At 40.5% G+C, this 17,933-nt stretch overlaps 1 protein-coding gene across 2 annotated transcripts; it reads left to right on the top strand.

Annotated features, from left to right (window-relative positions):
- Positions 1-4,414: 4,414 nt before the first annotated feature.
- cldn19 (claudin 19) lies at positions 4,415-17,634 on the top strand. 2 transcript variants are annotated; one of them, XM_063474830.1, is made up of 5 exons: positions 4,415-5,193; positions 11,384-11,548; positions 12,380-12,464; positions 13,936-14,082; positions 16,210-17,634. In XM_063474830.1, the coding sequence occupies exons 1-5, from the start codon at positions 4,971-4,973 to the stop codon at positions 16,244-16,246; spliced, it is 657 nt and encodes a 218-aa protein (XP_063330900.1). In that variant the 5' UTR covers positions 4,415-4,970; the 3' UTR covers positions 16,247-17,634. The 2 variants fall into 2 exon arrangements, with proteins under 2 accessions (XP_063330900.1, XP_063330899.1); XM_063474829.1 differs by having other exon boundaries at positions 4,417-5,193; positions 16,712-17,634.
- Positions 17,635-17,933: the final 299 nt, after the last annotated feature.

Below are 17,933 nucleotides of genomic sequence, written 5' to 3'. Positions count from 1 at the left end.
AGGACTGTAGTTTCATTCCTGTTGGGATCAACCAGCAACCCTAATGTAAGGCAACTGTACATAGAGGACAAATGTCATAAAGGACAAAAGAAGAAACTGGGGGAAAGGGGGAGTAGGAAGTGGAGCCTGCTAGGGCTAATTAGATTGATAATAGTGGGCCTGAGCATGCAGAGGCAACTGTAAGGGGTCAATGTGACAAGAAGAGAGGTAAATGGAGAAGAAGGAGGGGCTGAGGAAGAAGCAAGTGGTGGGAACATGACCAGGGCCTTGCCCACACTAGGGGCATGACCGGCGATGGAAGGTGGCTCTTGTTGCAGACATAAAATCACTAGAGTGGACCAGCACAACATCAAATAGACTTGAAATCAGCTTCTGCATGAATAGTTTCCTTTTTTCCACTGAAAACAGACAGACATTTGTGTTTGTGTACATGGCTACTCATGCACGCCACACAGGAAGAGTGTAAAATCAGTGCAGGTCCCTCTACTTTGTTTCTACTTACAGTAGGTCTATGTCATTGGAAACCCCTGGGAGGTCCTGTGTCGTTGGGAACTCTCGCCTCTTGTTAGCCACTACATGGCTACAGTCTTTGATCAGCTCAGCTGACTCTTAAGCTCAGCTTAGAGCTGTAGATGTTTGTGGAGAGGGAGAGAGGTGGAGAGGACAGTGAGACTGATGGCACCCACTGAACCATGTATCCTCTGTTGAGGATGGAGGCAGGAAGGAGAGGGTACAGATGGAGATACATTAAGGTGATGTGGGATAAGCAGAATGGAAGGTAAATGGAAGAAGAGCATGGCCAAATGAAGAGTGTCTTCCATTCCTCCCAATCCAGTCAGTCAGTGAGACGAGGGTTAACCACAATGAGTTTAGGAAACAGCAGGACGAAAAGAATTCAACTTTTCATCCCACAGCTAATGACACATAAACAGCTGTTTATGTGTCATTAGCTGTTTAAGACTGTGGAACATTCATTCAAAATGCTCCCATAAACCTCTCACAGGGTGTAAAGGGGGTGTATTTTTAGGGTGTAGACACCCAAAATGACATAATCAGTGTAATTAGGCCATCAGTCAACAGGCATGTCTCTACTGCATTGTCACTGTTGATTCTTTGTGTATCACAGCACTTGAAACTGCTGTCTGCTTTGTGGAGAAGACGCCCTGTTCAACTCCTAATGAGGAGAGCCAACAGTCTCTTCAGGGATACTTGAGTTTGACCAGAGGAGCTCTCCTTGGGGCATAAGCATACATTATTCATTTGTGTGCTTAGTTAGCATTCATTCAGGCACCACCCTCTCATGTGGGCTCTGTGAGTAAAAACCATTAACAGGAAAGGTTTGACATTCTGTAATTATAGAGTACTGGAGAGGACTACAGGCTCTCTGGGAATACTTCTAATTCGTGCACAAGCTCGCATCCCAAGTATTCCCAGTTTTATAGTATTTTCTTGACATGTAACTTTCCTTTATGTGACATCAAAGAGAGTCTGCTTCACTGAACAATGACTTTTCTCAAATACAGTAATCCATGACCTGCCCGTTGATTTGCCTAATTCTCCTCCAATACTGTTTACATGTCCACATGTGCTTCACACAGCAATGGCTAATCTGATTGGCCCCTGATGTTTTAATTGTGTGTGCGTGGGTTGTTAACCATGTTTGGTGGTTTCGTATTTAGGGAGAGTCGCATCAAAGAGGTAAGAGCAGAGAGCAGTGAAGGGGTCTGTCCACAGTGATGAGGGCTAGAGGTCATACTGATTGTACAGGGATCCTGAGGTGAAATGAGACTGGGTAATGGACTTTGTTTGTTTCGCAACACATTCACTAATATCAGCATAATCTCATGTTTTAATAATTTATTTCTTAGAGCAGCTCATGAGTGTTTCAACCTGCAGTGAAAGGACATGACTGATGCAGAAAAATCAACTACCAGTGGTCTTTGTTCCATCTAGTTCTTCGGCTCCACTCATGCATCATTACATGAAATAGCACTGATATCTTAAAAACACAAAATAACTCAATTAAGCTAAAAAACTGTATAGCCTTAAGAAAGTTAACAGTGACAGTAACAGTTGTACAAAAAGCTTCAATTTGCTTGGAAGTATTGAACTCTAAAGTAAAAGGTCATCTGGTCAGAGTCTAGATTTACCATGCTGCAGAATGATCAGTGCATTGCGGCAAGGTAAGAAAGGTTGAGGAAGTAATGCACCCATCATGCCTTCACATTTACGGTACAAAGGCAGTATTATGGTCTGGGGTAGTTTTTCAAAAAATGAGGTCAGATGACTACTTGAATATACTGAATTACTAGGTTTTTTTCATTAATGGTATATATATATATATATATATATATATATATATATATATATATATATATATATAAAAGCTGATAAAAGCTAATGGCAGCTGATACCAGGACATTATGCACAAGAACAGTGAGCTCAGGGACACCAGGCTCAGTCCACTCCTGTGCATCCTCCTCACCTACAACTGCATCCACTTCCAGAGCAATGCCTCTATCATCAAGTTCACGGTTGCTATGCTTATTATTCTTTACTTTTAGTTGATCTAAACTAGTTAGTTTAGTTTAGTTTAGCAGTTTATAAGACAATAAACTTCTTGATTGATTTGCTGGTCAATATTCCAGAATGACACTACCATGAATAGTTCAGGGACCATGGGACATAACGGCTCCAGACCTTAAACTCATTCAGCATCTTTGGGATGTGCTAGAGAAGAATTAATGCAGACATGTGACTTTTGCATCATCATAACAAGCTCGTGACAAAATAATGGACAGAAATACATGTTGTGAACTAATGGACACAATGTCATGGTAAATGCGTGCAGTAATAAAAGCTAAAGACAGTCCATATATATTTGAGTCCGTGACATTTTTTTCATTTGTTTTGACTGTGTAGTGAATATGCTGGTGTAGTGTCCTCTGCTTAAACATGTACTTGGCACACTGTTGTGAATTCTCAAAGCAATATGTTTCAAATTCAAACAATGCTCAGCCGACTTTCAGTTTTATTTGTACTTCTGTAACCTCACCAGCAACAGTCTGTTGTTATGACTCAAAATCAGAAGGGTCTTCAAAGCCTCACTAAAGCCCCCTCTTTACCACCCCACTACACATGACCCTGAGCACTTGTTTTGCCTCTCTTTCATCTCTTCTTGCCTCTCGACCTCTGGGTCACCTCTGTGCTTGAACCAGAACTCGCCCTCATATGTGAAACCTCTCATTAAAACGCACAACAGTCACAGTCATGTATGCACAGCCAGATCTACACGAATAGCGATGATAAGAAAATCCCCTAAGGGATGATAAAGTGGGGAAGGTTGTAGCTCTCCATGTAAGGGTCTGTGTAGGTGTTCAGAAAAGGTCAGTGGTTTTAGTTAGGTCACATGCATGTTCACATGTTTTTGATGTTGTTGTAGCTCAAGTTCAAGGCTGACTTGGTAGGAGAGGTAGACGTGACAGACAAAAAGACAAGCTGGAGAGCATGTGAAGAAAAGGCAATTTTCATTAAAGTAGAACATAAAGTAGAACTACTCTTTGTTCTTTGGTGTCCTCCCCAAAACAACTTTGAGGATACTGACCAGAACATGTTTACTATGTAGACAGTGCGTGTGTGTGTGTGTGTGAGTGTGAGTGTGAGAGCAGGGTGGGGGTGAGACATGTCTCTTATAGATGTGAGAAACTGGCCATGTCTCTCAGTGTGTCGACACTCTAATTGGCAGAATAGAATTATTGAGTTAGTCTGGAGTGAACTGAAGCTAATTTAATGAGGCGAGTTGAAGGACAGCTGATAGGGCATGCAGCTATGGGAAAAACGGGTTCCTGCACTCTCCACACACACACAAAGGGTCGGAGTGTGTCTTCCATTTACAGCTGGTAAGGATGTACAGTTGGCTGAACTCTCTTGCGCTCTCTTTCTCTCTCTTCATTTGTTGGGGTTGCCATGGTGATAAGGGGAGGCTAGCCTTGGCGGCCCATAATTTGCAGAGAGCCTGTCTGGATGTGACATGCTCTTTACAGGCTCAGCATTGTTTGGAGCTGATTTATGTACATTTGTTGCGCTTCATCGCAACCTTCCCCACACCTCCAACTGAGGGGGTAGACTTTTAAAGAATCAGCACATGTACCATGCACTGATTCTTTGGAATTCCCCAGTTGGATTAGCACAGTCTTATAAGAATTGCCTAATTCTTACTCCACCTATGGTGTTTTCCCTCCAAAGCCAGATCTTTTTGCTTTTCCTTTCCCTCTCTGTTTGAAACAGCTCTTACTCTCCTCTATCAACCCTTTCCTCCTCCCTCCCAGTAGGCGTTGCTACAACACAGTCCAATCAGAAACCAACCCATTTATTCATCCCTCCATGGTCAGCTTGTTGGGTCCACATGTTTCTTTTTTCTTTTTTCCCATTTTTTCCTTCTACCCCTCATTGTGCCACTTGAGCCTGGAGTAGATAGAAAGACTGTAGTGGAGCGAAAGTTAGCAAGCAACCGAGAGAAAGACAGAGAGACTGGAGGAAGTCATGCAGAGTGTGAGGCAGCCCAGCGGCAATGCTTGATGAACTGAACTGCTGACCAGTTCTTTCTTCACTTTGACTGAACCTCACAGGGATCAAGAAATCAGACGAGAGATTCCTGATCTGAAGAGATCAACTCGTTGTCCTCACTGAGAGGCAGAAAAACCAGGCAAGGACGTGGAGAGGAAAAAGAGAGCATTAGAGACAAGGAGACAGAGGAGAGTTCTACAAATGCGAATTGGAGCAGAGGAGCACAAGGAGATGCTCAGAGGGACCAGATAGTGGCAAGAAAAGCAAGACAAGTAGCAAGTGTGCCCACAGAGACCGCTCAAAGAAAGGGCGACGAATTAGGAGGAGTTAGAAGCTGTTGCGAGTCAAGCAGGGAGAGAAAGAACAAGACAAGACAGAAAACAGAGAGACAGTGTTAGAGAAGGATGGCTAACTCAGGTCTACAGTTGTTGGGTTACTTTCTGGCGTTGGGCGGCTGGATTGGCATCATCTCCACAACTGCCTTGCCCCAGTGGAAGCAGTCGTCGTACGCGGGCGATGCCATCATCACGGCTGTGGGTCTGTACGAGGGGCTGTGGATGAGCTGTGCCTCACAGAGTACGGGACAGGTGCAGTGCAAGATCTTTGACTCCATGCTCTCGCTGGACAGTGAGTACCACATTTGAATTTGCTCCTAAAACCCAAGGATCTCTAACTTGTAGCAGTGCACTTTTCTTACTCACAATGATGTCCCTGTCTTTAAAGAAATCCATTATGATCAATGTTAGGTATCACTTCTGTTTGGAGTGCATGTTCATTGTAAAGGATTTTCAGGTTTGATTCTGTTGGATGTGAAGTTACTGTGAAGTTATATTCAATGTATAATTACTCAGATGACGAAAGGGCACGAGTAAAATTCAATTAAACTGCTAATGTGCTGATAAACTTTTTTCACTTTTCAATCACACTCCTTCCTTTCTTTCAAACTACTTTCCTTCTTTTATTTTATATTTTTAATTACCGTAATATTTGTCAACCTTTTGTTCTGCTTTGTTATACAAAATTTTCCCAAGAAACATCTTTTGTGGTACACTACACATGACAACAGTTATTATAGTATGGCCCATTCATGTGTGCCGACTTTTGCCATTAATCAGCAGCAAACACAGAAGAAAAACAACTCCCTGAGTGCTAAATGCTAACTGGGATGCAATAAACATGCAAGCTATAAATCTTACTTCAAATGCTGCTGTTCACATCTTCATTACAGCTTAGTTTCTTTATTAGAACTCCAAAACACCATGCGTAGAGTGTGATGAGTAGGAGGGGGTGAGGAATGTGGGGTTCGGACGTAAATTAGCTCAGAATACGAGTCTCCTGTCATCTCCAATCTGTAAGCTGGACCTAGTGACTCATAATTAAAGGCACACAGATTATATGAATCCATCCATCTACTGTCTGCTTAAATTATCCTATTAGAGATTCTAATGAAAGACTAGCGGGTGTTAAGGGGGGGAGGCTTGGTCAGAAGGCACTTTCACAATACAATTCATTTGTTTTTCTCTGTGGTTACTGCTGTGGCACGCTTTCCTTGGAACAACAAATGAGGCACTTTGCAAACATTTTGGCGGTTCTGTGAGTCCTCATATCAACACACTTTCTGATGGCGATCGTTGTGATGGGGCGTCCGAGCTGATCTCCCATCTCCTTTGGTTCCTTGCAGCAATAAGAACAGTGTATTGTCTTTGGGCATGAATAGAGGCTGTTAGGAGAAGAAAAGGGTAGTTGTTGAGCTAAAGTCCAGAGATATTCCCAGAATGTGCTCTATCGTCCCCACACGAGCACATTGTTCCACTTGTCCGTTAACCTCTTAACATCCATCGAGTCTCCTCGAGTTATTGTTGGATTTTGCTAGATAGACAATTATTCCGAAACTAGACGTTACCTTTCAAATAAAGACTATACAGTCATTTGGCATGACAGATTTTATGTTCCAAGCTTTTCCATTTAAATCTTATAAACAGGTGATACATTTATAAAACTCTGTAGATGTTAACAAATTACCAGAAATTCATCTAGAAAACAGGGGGCAGGGTTAGGACTAGGATAACATACCCAATGATTACAGAATAAAACGTTCTTGAACAATCCCTGCTTTGTTTAGATTTTTCCCCAGACACATTACGAAACAGAACTGATTTAATCACATGTCCCGGGTCAGGTCGGAATCTCGGGTATTGGTTTGATCAGGCACAAATAGGTCTGAAGGAGCTCCTCTCGCCTGGGTATGTTCGCAGCAGGAGCAGCATGTGACGGCGGGTATAATTGTTCACTAGACTGTGCTGATGTGGCCAAGCAAATGTGGTGGAAAGTGCTGCAGGTTTACTGAGCATTTTGCTCAAGAAGAAGACGGTGGTCAAAATAACAGACGGCTGTTATTTGCCAGATGAGGTGAAGGAGGATGGTGGTGCTGAAAGGACAGCTCTTTGCATCCAGTAAAATCTGAGCGTGACATTGAAGACATATCGACCTGCTTTTGCCAATCTGTGTGTCGCACTAGATAGCAACCTCTTGCGCATTTGACATAAAAGGCATAGTTGTTTCCTGTGGATGCCAGACATTCATGTAAAAGGTTAAGTCTGCTTTATAAATCGAACTTGACAATGAGTTTCTGAAGACACTATTCATAGTAAAATAGTTTCTATTATACAATACATCTTGAAATGTATGCACATTTGGTCAGCCAAACCTACTTTATCAATGCCAGTTAGGTAGAAATGCTCTTGTATTAGATTCTTGTATTTCTTTTAAGATCAAAGCCAACAATGTGTCTTTCCAAACTATTTGACATTTATACCCATCTGTCAGTCTTTGTCCCCATGCTTTGCCCCCTCCACGATTCTTGACCTATGTCTTTAAAAACACAAATGCATGTGTTGTAAAAACACATGCACATCCATAATAAAACTGTCAGTCAGGACACTAGTTTGACATCCAGGTGGGAGCTACTTTCCTTTCCACTTCCTGTTTGTGTAAGTTCTGGTAAGCCACAAAGTCAGCTCAGCTCAGTAGCGATTCTGGCAAATCAGCTGATTACTACGTCAGCCCACATCAGCTGATGGCTCAGCTGATACCATTCTACACATCCATTTGGAAAATCCTATGAGAGCTGCTTCAACCTACCACACCCCCAACTGGTCGTGGCAGATGGCCCCGCCCCTCTCTGAGCCTGGTTCTGCCAGAGGTTTCTTCCTTTTAAACTGGAGTTTTTCCTTCCCACTGTCGTCAAAGTGATTGCTCATAGGTGGCTGTCTGATAGTTGGGGTTTCTCTGTATTATTGTAGGGTTTTTACCTTACAATATTAAGCAACTTAAGACATCTGTTATTGGGATCTGGTGCTATATAAATACAATTGAATGGAATGGAATTAAAATTCTGCAAAGCAAGCTACTTTGCAACCCACCTCCATGCTAGCTCTTCTTTTGATACTTTATCTGACTTACTCACAAGGGTTGTCATTGATGCCTCCTCTGATCTGAGCTGGGGTCTTGCTTCTGCCCTTCACACCTTATGCTTAACTTGTATGCACATGTAAGGGCGGTATCAGATAAGTCATGCAGATGTAATTAGCAGTTGTCTTGAGCTACAGTAATCTATGCTGAGTAAAAAAAATATCATGGTTTACACAGGTTCACACTGTTTAGAATAAAAAAACAAGTTGAGAGTCAGACATGGCAAAAAATGGTTTTATAGGACAAATATTTCAAATATTTAGTATGCATCCAAAACAGCCAATGAGGTCTTGCAGTGTGTGTGGACTCACACAGACACTAATATTGATATTTACCTACAACAAATGCTTCTTCTTGTGCAATTTATTTTTGGCTTTAAAAGTTAATATGGGTCCTTTAACTGGTATACACTGAAAAGAAATGACTAAAGGCTCAAGAGAAACAGAAGTTTATTCTTTGAGTTGAAATTGCATCGGAGGACTAAACTGTAAGTGTAAGGCACCGAGCAGGCAAAGAGCCAGTCTGTACAAAATAGACTCAAGTGACCTCACAATGGGACCTTACAGAGCCTACACACACACACACACACACACACACACACACACACACACACACACACACACACACACACACACACACACACACACACACACACACACACACTGAAAGGTTGTGGCTGGTACTGCCAATCTTAGCAGTGGAAAAAGAGAACCTAGTGGGTGGGTGAGCCAGCCTTCAACCAACTCTCTTTCTCACTTTCAATCCCTTCTTCTAGTCTCACCAAGGAAAACCAGTCAGTGGAGTCATTAGCCTAAACCCCCGCACACCAGGAATGTCTACAGTGAATGAAAAACAACAGCAAAAAATTTTCAAATCCCTCTCTCTGGAAGACCATTCAGATACTCCATCAAAAGGAGCGATGGAGCCATAAATCAGACTTCAAAGATTGTTCCCCCTTCAAGTCCCTTCAGATCAGCTTTTGAAATGCTGCTTCACTGCTGCACCATGAATGATGGTGTGTGTATTTCTGTCACAATGACAAACGGTGACTTTAGCTTCCATCTCAGGCTGATACTCGACTGCTCTTTTTGAACTTACAGTTCATTCAGCGAAAATGTGGTACAGGGGGTACAGAACTCAGAGAATCGTGATATGAAATCTTTGAGAGGATTCTGCAACAGCAAGGATATTGGTAAAAATCATAGAAGCACTGCAGCAAAGAAAAAATTAATACATTGTTTTGGGAAAAGACATTTATTTAATCCGATTTGACTGGCAATTTTAAACATGCACTTTTTTTAGTCCCAAAGATCAATGCCCTGAAAGATAGTGTTGGCTGCTGAGTGGCAAAACTTGCTCGTAGGAGGAATTAGTTTTTTTGCTACTTGAGTCACAGAGCAAGGAACATCTGTACCTGAGCATTTGTTAACAGTAGAACAAGTCAACAAACACTTTTTCTGACACAGTTCTTGAAATCCTTACTACACACCAAACTATTCAGTAAGAACTTATAATGTTAACCACAGTGTAATAAGGGCACATTTAAAATGTCAATGTTAATGTTAATGTTAAGAAATACTGAAATGATAAATGATAATATTTACAAGTCATTATTAAAGTTCTACATTATGTTTATTTATAACATTATAGTTTGCATAATAAAAAAATTGAATTAATTTTAGCATATGGTATATTGTATTGTATTGTGTATCGTACTGTAGCTGACACTTCAGTTCACTTAAGTTTTATTTATAGAGCGACAAATCACAGCAACAGTTGCCTTAATGTGCTAGAGATTATGACAATTATATAACAATTAAATCCTTGCATTTACATTTTTTTATGCTATACCATAATCAACAATTTTATGATAAAGGTTTAATTTCTGACCTGTTCTCATTCCTGGGGGATCAAATATTGATGCTTTAGGCACGTGCGCTTTGAAGATTCAGTGTCAGTGCTGTGGGAATAGTGAGACCAACACCCCTGACTTTGGCCGTATGGTGAACCAAACCAAGTCAAGACTGTCTAAGAATAAAAGGAAACTAAATACTTAGTAACCATTTACGAACCAATATCATCAGCAGAAACTTTACAGCTACCACCAGACAATGTCCACACATGTACCACTGACCTACTATTATAAATATCATTATATTGTTGGTTCACAATAAAAAAAACTACCAATTTATTATTTAGTAATAACCAACAGTCCTTCTTCTTCTTCTTTTTTTTTTTTTTACCTAGTAACATCCACAATGTTTTCAGGAGATAAATAAAATGATATATTTCAAAGGTCCTGGAATATAATGAGTGCATAATGGGATTTTTTTTAATGTGTCCTGGAGCTGTAAAAGCTAACAGAGGGGCAACACAAAAAAATATGAGTTTGCTGACTCTATTGAATTGTTTTCTGTTCAGCGTGTTTCCTGGGACATGCAAACACAACACCGGCTGCCGTTTTTTGAAAGTGATGCCTGTGATCTTGGCTGTGAAACCTCTATGAAAAATCCCCCTGTTTACTTTAATTACCATATTTGTCAGCTTTGTCAGATATCACAATCGAGATGCTGGAATTTCCATGTTTTCTACCGCCGCTGGGATTTCAACAATCCCCTCGCTTGCTGTAAATAAGGCACGCTCCATCAGTATTTTGACAGTATTATTAGGCGCTCAGCATTGCTTTGCCTTTAACGTGTCTTTGAGTGGCTGTTGTTGAGGCAGTACACTCACATCGCTGTGGCGACGGCCCCGCGAAAACAATCTTTCTTTGTGACAAAGCCACACTAATCCCACTGTTTGAAACATGTAAAGTGGGGCCTCCTACAGTCAGTGTGAGCCAGAGAGAGACTTTCATCTGAGTCTGTTCCACCTACAGTCAGTGTGTCTGTGCTCATATTGTGCTCTTACACATATGTGAGTAAATATGTGTAAATATGTTCCTCCCACTAAGTTATGTGTGCGCTGAGGCCTGTGTGGGTAGAGCATTCGATTTTAGAGACGGCAAAACCACAGTGGAATGATGTGGAGAAGATTTGAAGGATCATTTACGGTTCCAGAGTTTGGCCAGTAAAGTCACCTCTGGAACTACCCTGCTTGGAAAAGTAGGACAGTGGTGGACTCTCCCTAATGATCTGTCTGTCACAAATGCATGTGGTCTCCCATCAACCCTGCATGGCATGTATAGCTTCATTCCCCTCAGTTTTCACTTTCATGTTTAGAAATATTTGTGTCTTTCCAAATGATGGGCTGAAAGACTCTTTTCTTTTCTGTTTTCTCATCTCCTCACCACTTCTACATCCTCTACTCCATGTTTTATCTCTTTCCTCCCCTCTTTTTTCTCTAGTCCACATCCAGACATGCCGGGCCCTTATGGTGGTGTCAGTACTGCTGGGCTTTATTGGGATCATTGTCAGCGTGGTGGGCATGAAGTGTACCAAGGTGGGAGATAACAACCCAGCCACCAAGACCCGCATCGCTATGACTGGAGGAGCACTCTTTCTGCTTGCAGGTGCGACTGTTGTTTTGCTTCATTTGCCAGCATAAAAAGACGCTGTATTTCTGGCATTCAATGAATTTAGCAAGAGTGGTCTGGCATTTTTCTTGCAGTAGGGGTCTTCTGGGTAATTAGAGTCCCTGCTGTAAACAGGAAGTGGTCATTTTCGAGGCATTAGCTCTTGACCTCAGACCACAATCCCAAGGGAAGAAATTAAACTAAACAAGTATTTACTAAGCCAAGCCATTGGTGTTGTTGTAGCAACAGAATTAATTAGTGTAGTAAACTAATAGATAAAATAAAATAAAAAGAAAGAAAAAAAAATGACACAGAAATTTCTGTGTATGTAAGCTGTGTAAGCTGTGTATGTGCAACGATGTGACGACGATGATTCCAGACTTGTGAATTAGTTTCTGCTACCATCTCTTGCACTGATGCTGCCTTCAGCAGACAACAGCAAAGGAAATCACACCTGCTTCCACAGACTGGGAGAAGAACATCTTGCTGTTTACACTGAAGGATCTGAGCTTTCACACATTCCACCCCATTCTTGTACACAGCATCGCTGTTGATCCTTCATTCCAGTCTTTCCTTCAAGTGAACACTTAAGAACCTGCAGCTATCCGTTGCTTCAACCTCCTCACTCATGAGACATCTCCTGGGCTTAGTTGTAGTTTTTTCCCCTAGAAGAAAAAAATTCCTTTGTCTCACTGACATTCAGAAAGAGGTGATTTCTGCCAGACCACTCTGCAAAGCACCTTGCCCGCTCCCTCTACTCCAGTTCCTGTAGTGTCATCAGAAAAGTTCTGCAGGTAGCATGGTCCTTACCTGTTTCTCCCTCCACAGGTTTATGCACACTGGTTTCTGTGTCCTGGTATGCCACTCAGGTGTCCTATCAGTTCTTTAACCCAAATACACCACCCAATGCCAGGTATGTGAATCATATTGTGATACACTCCATTCTGTTTGAGCTGAGGGTTTAATCTCTTCATTAAAGAGCAAATGTACTGTAATGTACATTCTACTTTACATGCCACTCAAATAATAAAAAGCTGCTGTGATTACAGTCATCATTATTAATGACTTCAACTGCAGACCATATATTTCATTGATTTTTAGGTATGTAAATATTTACAGTTGCCTCATGTTAGTGTAATATACTTTAAAGCCATTAGCTTAGCCATTGATCTCGTTGTGTAAAAAAACCCCACACAGTTGCATGCTAATTCTAACATGGCATCTTTTACTATGGGCCGTTTTTGACATTTTTGACAGTAAACTACAAAAAACACCATAATCAAGTTGCGACTGCTACAATACTGTCAGTGTCCTCAAAACCTGGAAGTATCAGATCTCGAATAAATATCACAATATCATATAATGAGATTGCAATGTTTGCAATAGTTTAATATTTCTTTAAAATGTTGTTGAAAAGAAAAAATGCAGAGGTGGGAAACATTAAATAGCCTGAATAAAAGATACCTGACAGTGATACTGTTTTCATTGGTCTAACACTGTGGAAGGTTTTCAGTTATCACTCTGTTGTATTTGTGCTCAGTCTTCTTATTTTTTTGTTTGTTTGTATATTTGAAAATGTCATATTTTAGACTAGTCAAGAGGTTTTGTTGTACATAAAAGAAACAGGCATAAGTAAACAGACTTCATCTCAAAGGTCTGAGGGACAATTAACATGATGTGATAAACTGGAACTACAGCCAGTGATAGATTTGCAGTCAAATTACTGTTAAACTTAATATGTTCTGTTTACAAAAAAACACCTAGATGTGGCAAATAAAAATAATTAGGACTAGTTGCAGACACGACTGGTTTCAGCTGCTAATATCTGTATGACATATACGTCTAAAATAGCCAATGTTACTGGTTGCTGTTAAAAAGATAAATGAGTTTAGCTGTAAACTGTAGTTATTACTAAAATAGCCAACATCTAATAGTTGCTACTAATGGCTGAAAAATATGACCAGTTGGTGATACAAATCACAAATTATCGCAAACAATAATAGTTAGTTAGCTGCAAACATTTGGTTGGTAAGGGAAAAACCATTGATTAATTTAGCAACATCATTTCCAAATATTTGATAATTTTGGCTTATAAATATGATCAACGTGCGATGCTAATAGTTCCGAGTTAAGAAAAACAACAAAACAAATCATTTAATACTAGTAGTTGTTACTTTTATCAAGTATTACAGCTGTAAAGCTCCTCTTATGACTAATGTGTATGCTAATGGTTAGTCTTGAATATCTAATAATTAAAATAATAAATTTTTTATCCATTTTATATCGCCCATACTTCAATATCCATTTATCCTTTATTTTTGTGTATGTCTTTTTAGGTCAGCATTTACACCTTATGCCTTGTTTATACCTTATTTCCTGTGCAGGTATGAGTTTGGCTCAGCCTTGTTTGTCGGATGGGCAGCAGCCAGTCTGACTGTTCTGGGTGGCTCTTTGCTGTGCTGCTCCTGCTCCAAAGAAGATATGCGAGGACAGCAATATTACCGCCAATCACAGCCTTCCACAGCAAGGGAGTACGTGTAAACCCCAACCCCTTCCAGCAGTCACCCAAACAGAGAGCAGAGGACACGCTTGGCACCACCCTCTTTTTTCCCCTTGTAAATCTAACAAAAAGACTATCATGCATATACACATGCAATCATTTAGCTCAAAGACACTTCTGTTCTTACACAGCAATACACGACATATGAAGCTGTACATATATGAGCATATTATCTACCAGTAGGATGTATGTGGCTATGAACCTAAAGAAGTACAAACTTATACGTAGAAAGTGTTAAGCTTTTATTGTGAGTTGACATCTTCTGCTTTAATGTCATGATTTAATGTACTTTAAGAGGTAAGTACAGCGATACGATGAACACAAATTTAAGCACGGTACAGAAAAACATCGTTTGGAGCAAATTACACAGCAAATTAAAGGGCATTTCTTATTTGAGGAAGTACTGCAAAACTTGCTGAACTTTTACTAGCATGTCCTGTGCTTCCTGGTTGGAGCTGCATTGGTGTTTTACCTCCAAATTGCCACGTATGTTCACAGTCTACTGTTGCAGTTAAGTGTGTAAGGGGACAAGGCCTGACCCTGTGTGCAAATGAGAAAAAAATGATTTAAATTTGTAACTCCCAGAGTTTAGAGCTCTAAACCACCAAACCTTTTCTATCTTTATATAGAATTCAAAATAAAGCAAAGAATTTCTATGTTCTTAATTTATTTATTTAAGCTGTCGAGTGTTATTCAAACAAACATAATGAACGACAGCAAAGAAGCAGGCGTGTCTGGTGTCCTCCTAAGTGATGAAGCCCCTGGACAACCATCTTATTAACAGCTGAGAAAATTTCTCACAAATGATAAAACTACACAGTCCTTTTTTACACCACAAGGACTTGATGAAGATCGCACATGGGGACACAATCTGAACTGCAGGAGTGGAGGGTGAATTGTTAGTTAAAGGTGTCTGTTTAGATGTGTAATGAGTATGACTGCTGCTGATTATCGCTCTTCCATTATACTTAACACGAGGAGAAAGAGGAGACTCTCATCGACACATATCATCACGCTCCATTTACTAACACCATCATTCCAGATTCATACACTCCCTCATCTCATAAGCTGTTGTATAACTAAACCAGTGCCTAAGATCTAAGCAATTTCACACACATGAATAATCTTACTGAGAAGCTAAAAGATGTCAGCATACTATTATCTTTATATAATTTAGCATGATGCTTCAAACACAGCTATAAGTAAATAGAAGTGTTATATTTAACTCCACTGTTTGGTTGATTGCATATAGAAAAAACAGGTGGTCTTCAACCCACTGACTACTCATTGAAAGTGAGGCACTATAGGTACTTGCAACTATCGCCACATTAGACCCTTTAAAACTCAGCTGCTGCTAAATTGGCTCTTGAGTTCTCCCTTCATGCTCCCACATCACTTTGCCCCCATTTATGTTTCTAAAAGAGTTGGTCCATCACTGTTCCACATAAAAAAGCCATTAACTTTTCTTAGAATAGGTCCCAGTTGCCCCATTTCCCAGTTACATGGCTTCTCTTCTTAGAAGAGACTTATTTGTAGAGAGCTCTATTATTCTCAAACTTGGCAGGGGGACGGTGAAGGTCTATAGGAAATTCTTTGTACTTGTACTAAATAAAATGAGATGTCAATGGGATGTCAAGCATCTCTGCTCTGCTGTCGTAGTGACTGTGACATCTCCCCATTTCTATATGACTGGAAATGAGCAACTAGGCCTATAAAGCCAACAGACAAGTGTTTACAGAGGTCAAGTCTGAAAGCCCTTTTCCCCAGACACCTCTATAGAGGGAAGACTTTTATTTTTTTTGCAGCTTCGAGTATGTCTCTTGTGGCAAAGAATGCAGGTTTAAGGCAGTTCCACATCACCCCAGACAACAGTATAGCTGTTCATTGACTCTATATGTTTCTGCCCACCTTTATTAGTCATTCTGTAGGGTAAATGTTTTATTTTAACCCGAACAGTGCTAGCCAGCTTCCATGTAACACTGATTCTGAAACCTGTCGGCTAACATCTCAGTCGTCCCTCTGGCTCTCTAACATGGTGGGAATCTGAGAGTTCTTGATGTGTCTTATCCTGACTGTCTTCTTCTCTCCTCTAATTCAGGGCAGAGTTGTTGAGTGAAACTAGTTTCCCTGACTGATCAGCCCCCGCCTTTTTATCGAGGACTTTCCGACTGTCCCACCACTGTCTCCCCATCCCCCCTTCATTTCCTGTTACCTCTTTACCTCCCAATTTGGACCTCTTGTAGATGATTTCCTTTTTCTCAATAATACATCTGCACCTTATCACTTTTAATGGGAACCAAGGTGTACTGTCTTCTTCCGACCCCCTCTCCGTCTCTGAGCCGTCTCTGTAAATATGGACTCATGTGGTCAGACGTTTTCTTTAAGAAATAAGATATCAACCCTCTGCTACACCTCCTGTTCCCCCTTCTGTCCAAATATTGGTGCAAAGTTAACAATAAACTGAAACATACTGTTGTGCTGATTCGTAGTTTCACTTATAGCCTATGACCTCTGGGTGTTTTTGTAAATGTGAGGTTTTTTTCTTGTCGCTGTGACTGTACTTTGACTGAAACGTGTCTTTTTTCCCTTTTGAATTGCAGACCAAATGTTAAAAGTACCCCACCAGAGAAAAGGGAGCAGTACTTGTAGTTTGGGAGAGTCTTCTGGCCCTACCATGGTTTAAATTCTGTCAACAGACAAAACCCTTTCACTGAGAAATTCAAAACAGACAAGAATGAATTTATGAACAGCAAACACTCAAGCATATTGCAACAACATATATTAATCTTTGTTGAGATTAATGAAATTGTTTGGGGAAATGTTTTATGAATTAGATGTACTTAGGGGGTTTGACATCCTCATCTGTGTTGTTGACTTTGGGAGAGACAGTCATTCAGGGTATGTTTTCTATAACATGTTAAAAAACCCAGGTGTATATACCACCAACTTTACTCCTTTTTTTTTTTTTTTACTACATATAATGTTTTACTACAGTGCCTTATAACACATGTTTGCACACATGTATGTGAATTCTCTGTTTTCCATCCCATCTGAGGGATGTGTGTCCACAGTTACTCTGCAAGGACTTGTGTTTCCCTTTGTTTCTATTGTTGGAGTTCCAAAAACGAATGTGAAGCTACTCTACAGTACCACTTATGAACAAAAAGGACAAATACATGATAGATCTGCCACGTGTTGCCTTATGCCACTGTAAACTCTGTGCCTGTTTCCAAGTAGTCTGGACTGAGGATATACCAAGTGCATCCATTGTGTATCGTCAGGTGCCAATATGATTTTGTGTGAATGGAAGAGTCGTCGTATTATTGACTCTTAAGGACGTACTGTATTGTGTGCTGTCTCCTGTACTAAGGAATGCCAGTTTGCTGAGAGTTAAAATGCCTGCATTTATTTACCATGCCTTTCTTTTTCTCTAATATTTACCTCCTTCATGTCGTGTATCATCTCATTTACCTGTATACCTGTCTGTTTCCTTTAGAATGAAGTAAACAGAGATGGAAAAATGGATTTGGCTATGACTCAGTACTTTATCAGTTGTTTCCCTACTTTTCACCCTTGCCTGACTTTTTGCCCACTCCCCCCACTCATTCCTCCATTCCAGCTCAAATCCTTCTTTTGCACCCTGTTGTTCAATAATTGCAGATGTGGAATTCCACTTCTGCTCCACTGGACTGAAGCCTTGTTGGCGCTGTGCTGAGCAAGTTAACCTTGCGAGTCCACCTTTGAGAATGTCTGGTGTTGTAGAGTTTGAGCTAGAAAACATTTTAAATTGTGATCTTGGCTAGAATTACTCATTTTTAAATG

The sequence above is a fragment of the Pelmatolapia mariae genome, linkage group LG5, assembly GCF_036321145.2.
Source record: "Pelmatolapia mariae isolate MD_Pm_ZW linkage group LG5, Pm_UMD_F_2, whole genome shotgun sequence".
Taxonomy (NCBI): domain Eukaryota; kingdom Metazoa; phylum Chordata; class Actinopteri; order Cichliformes; family Cichlidae; genus Pelmatolapia; species Pelmatolapia mariae.
Note: the sequence above shows the minus strand (reverse complement) of the source record. Positions and strands in the feature narration are given on the sequence as shown.

Bases quoted from the DNA above. Each gene is read 5' to 3' on its own strand.
- cldn19 (XM_063474829.1), top strand. From the start codon at position 4,971: ATGGCTAACTCAGGTCTACAGTTGTTGGGTTACTTTCTGGCGTTGGGC. The intron at 12,465-13,935 runs GTATGTGAATCA...TTTCCTGTGCAG, and splicing joins AATACACCACCCAATGCCAG to GTATGAGTTTGGCTCAGCCT. The intron at 14,083-16,711 runs GTACGTGTAAAC...TTTGAATTGCAG, and splicing joins CAGCCTTCCACAGCAAGGGA to ACCAAATGTTAAAAGTACCC.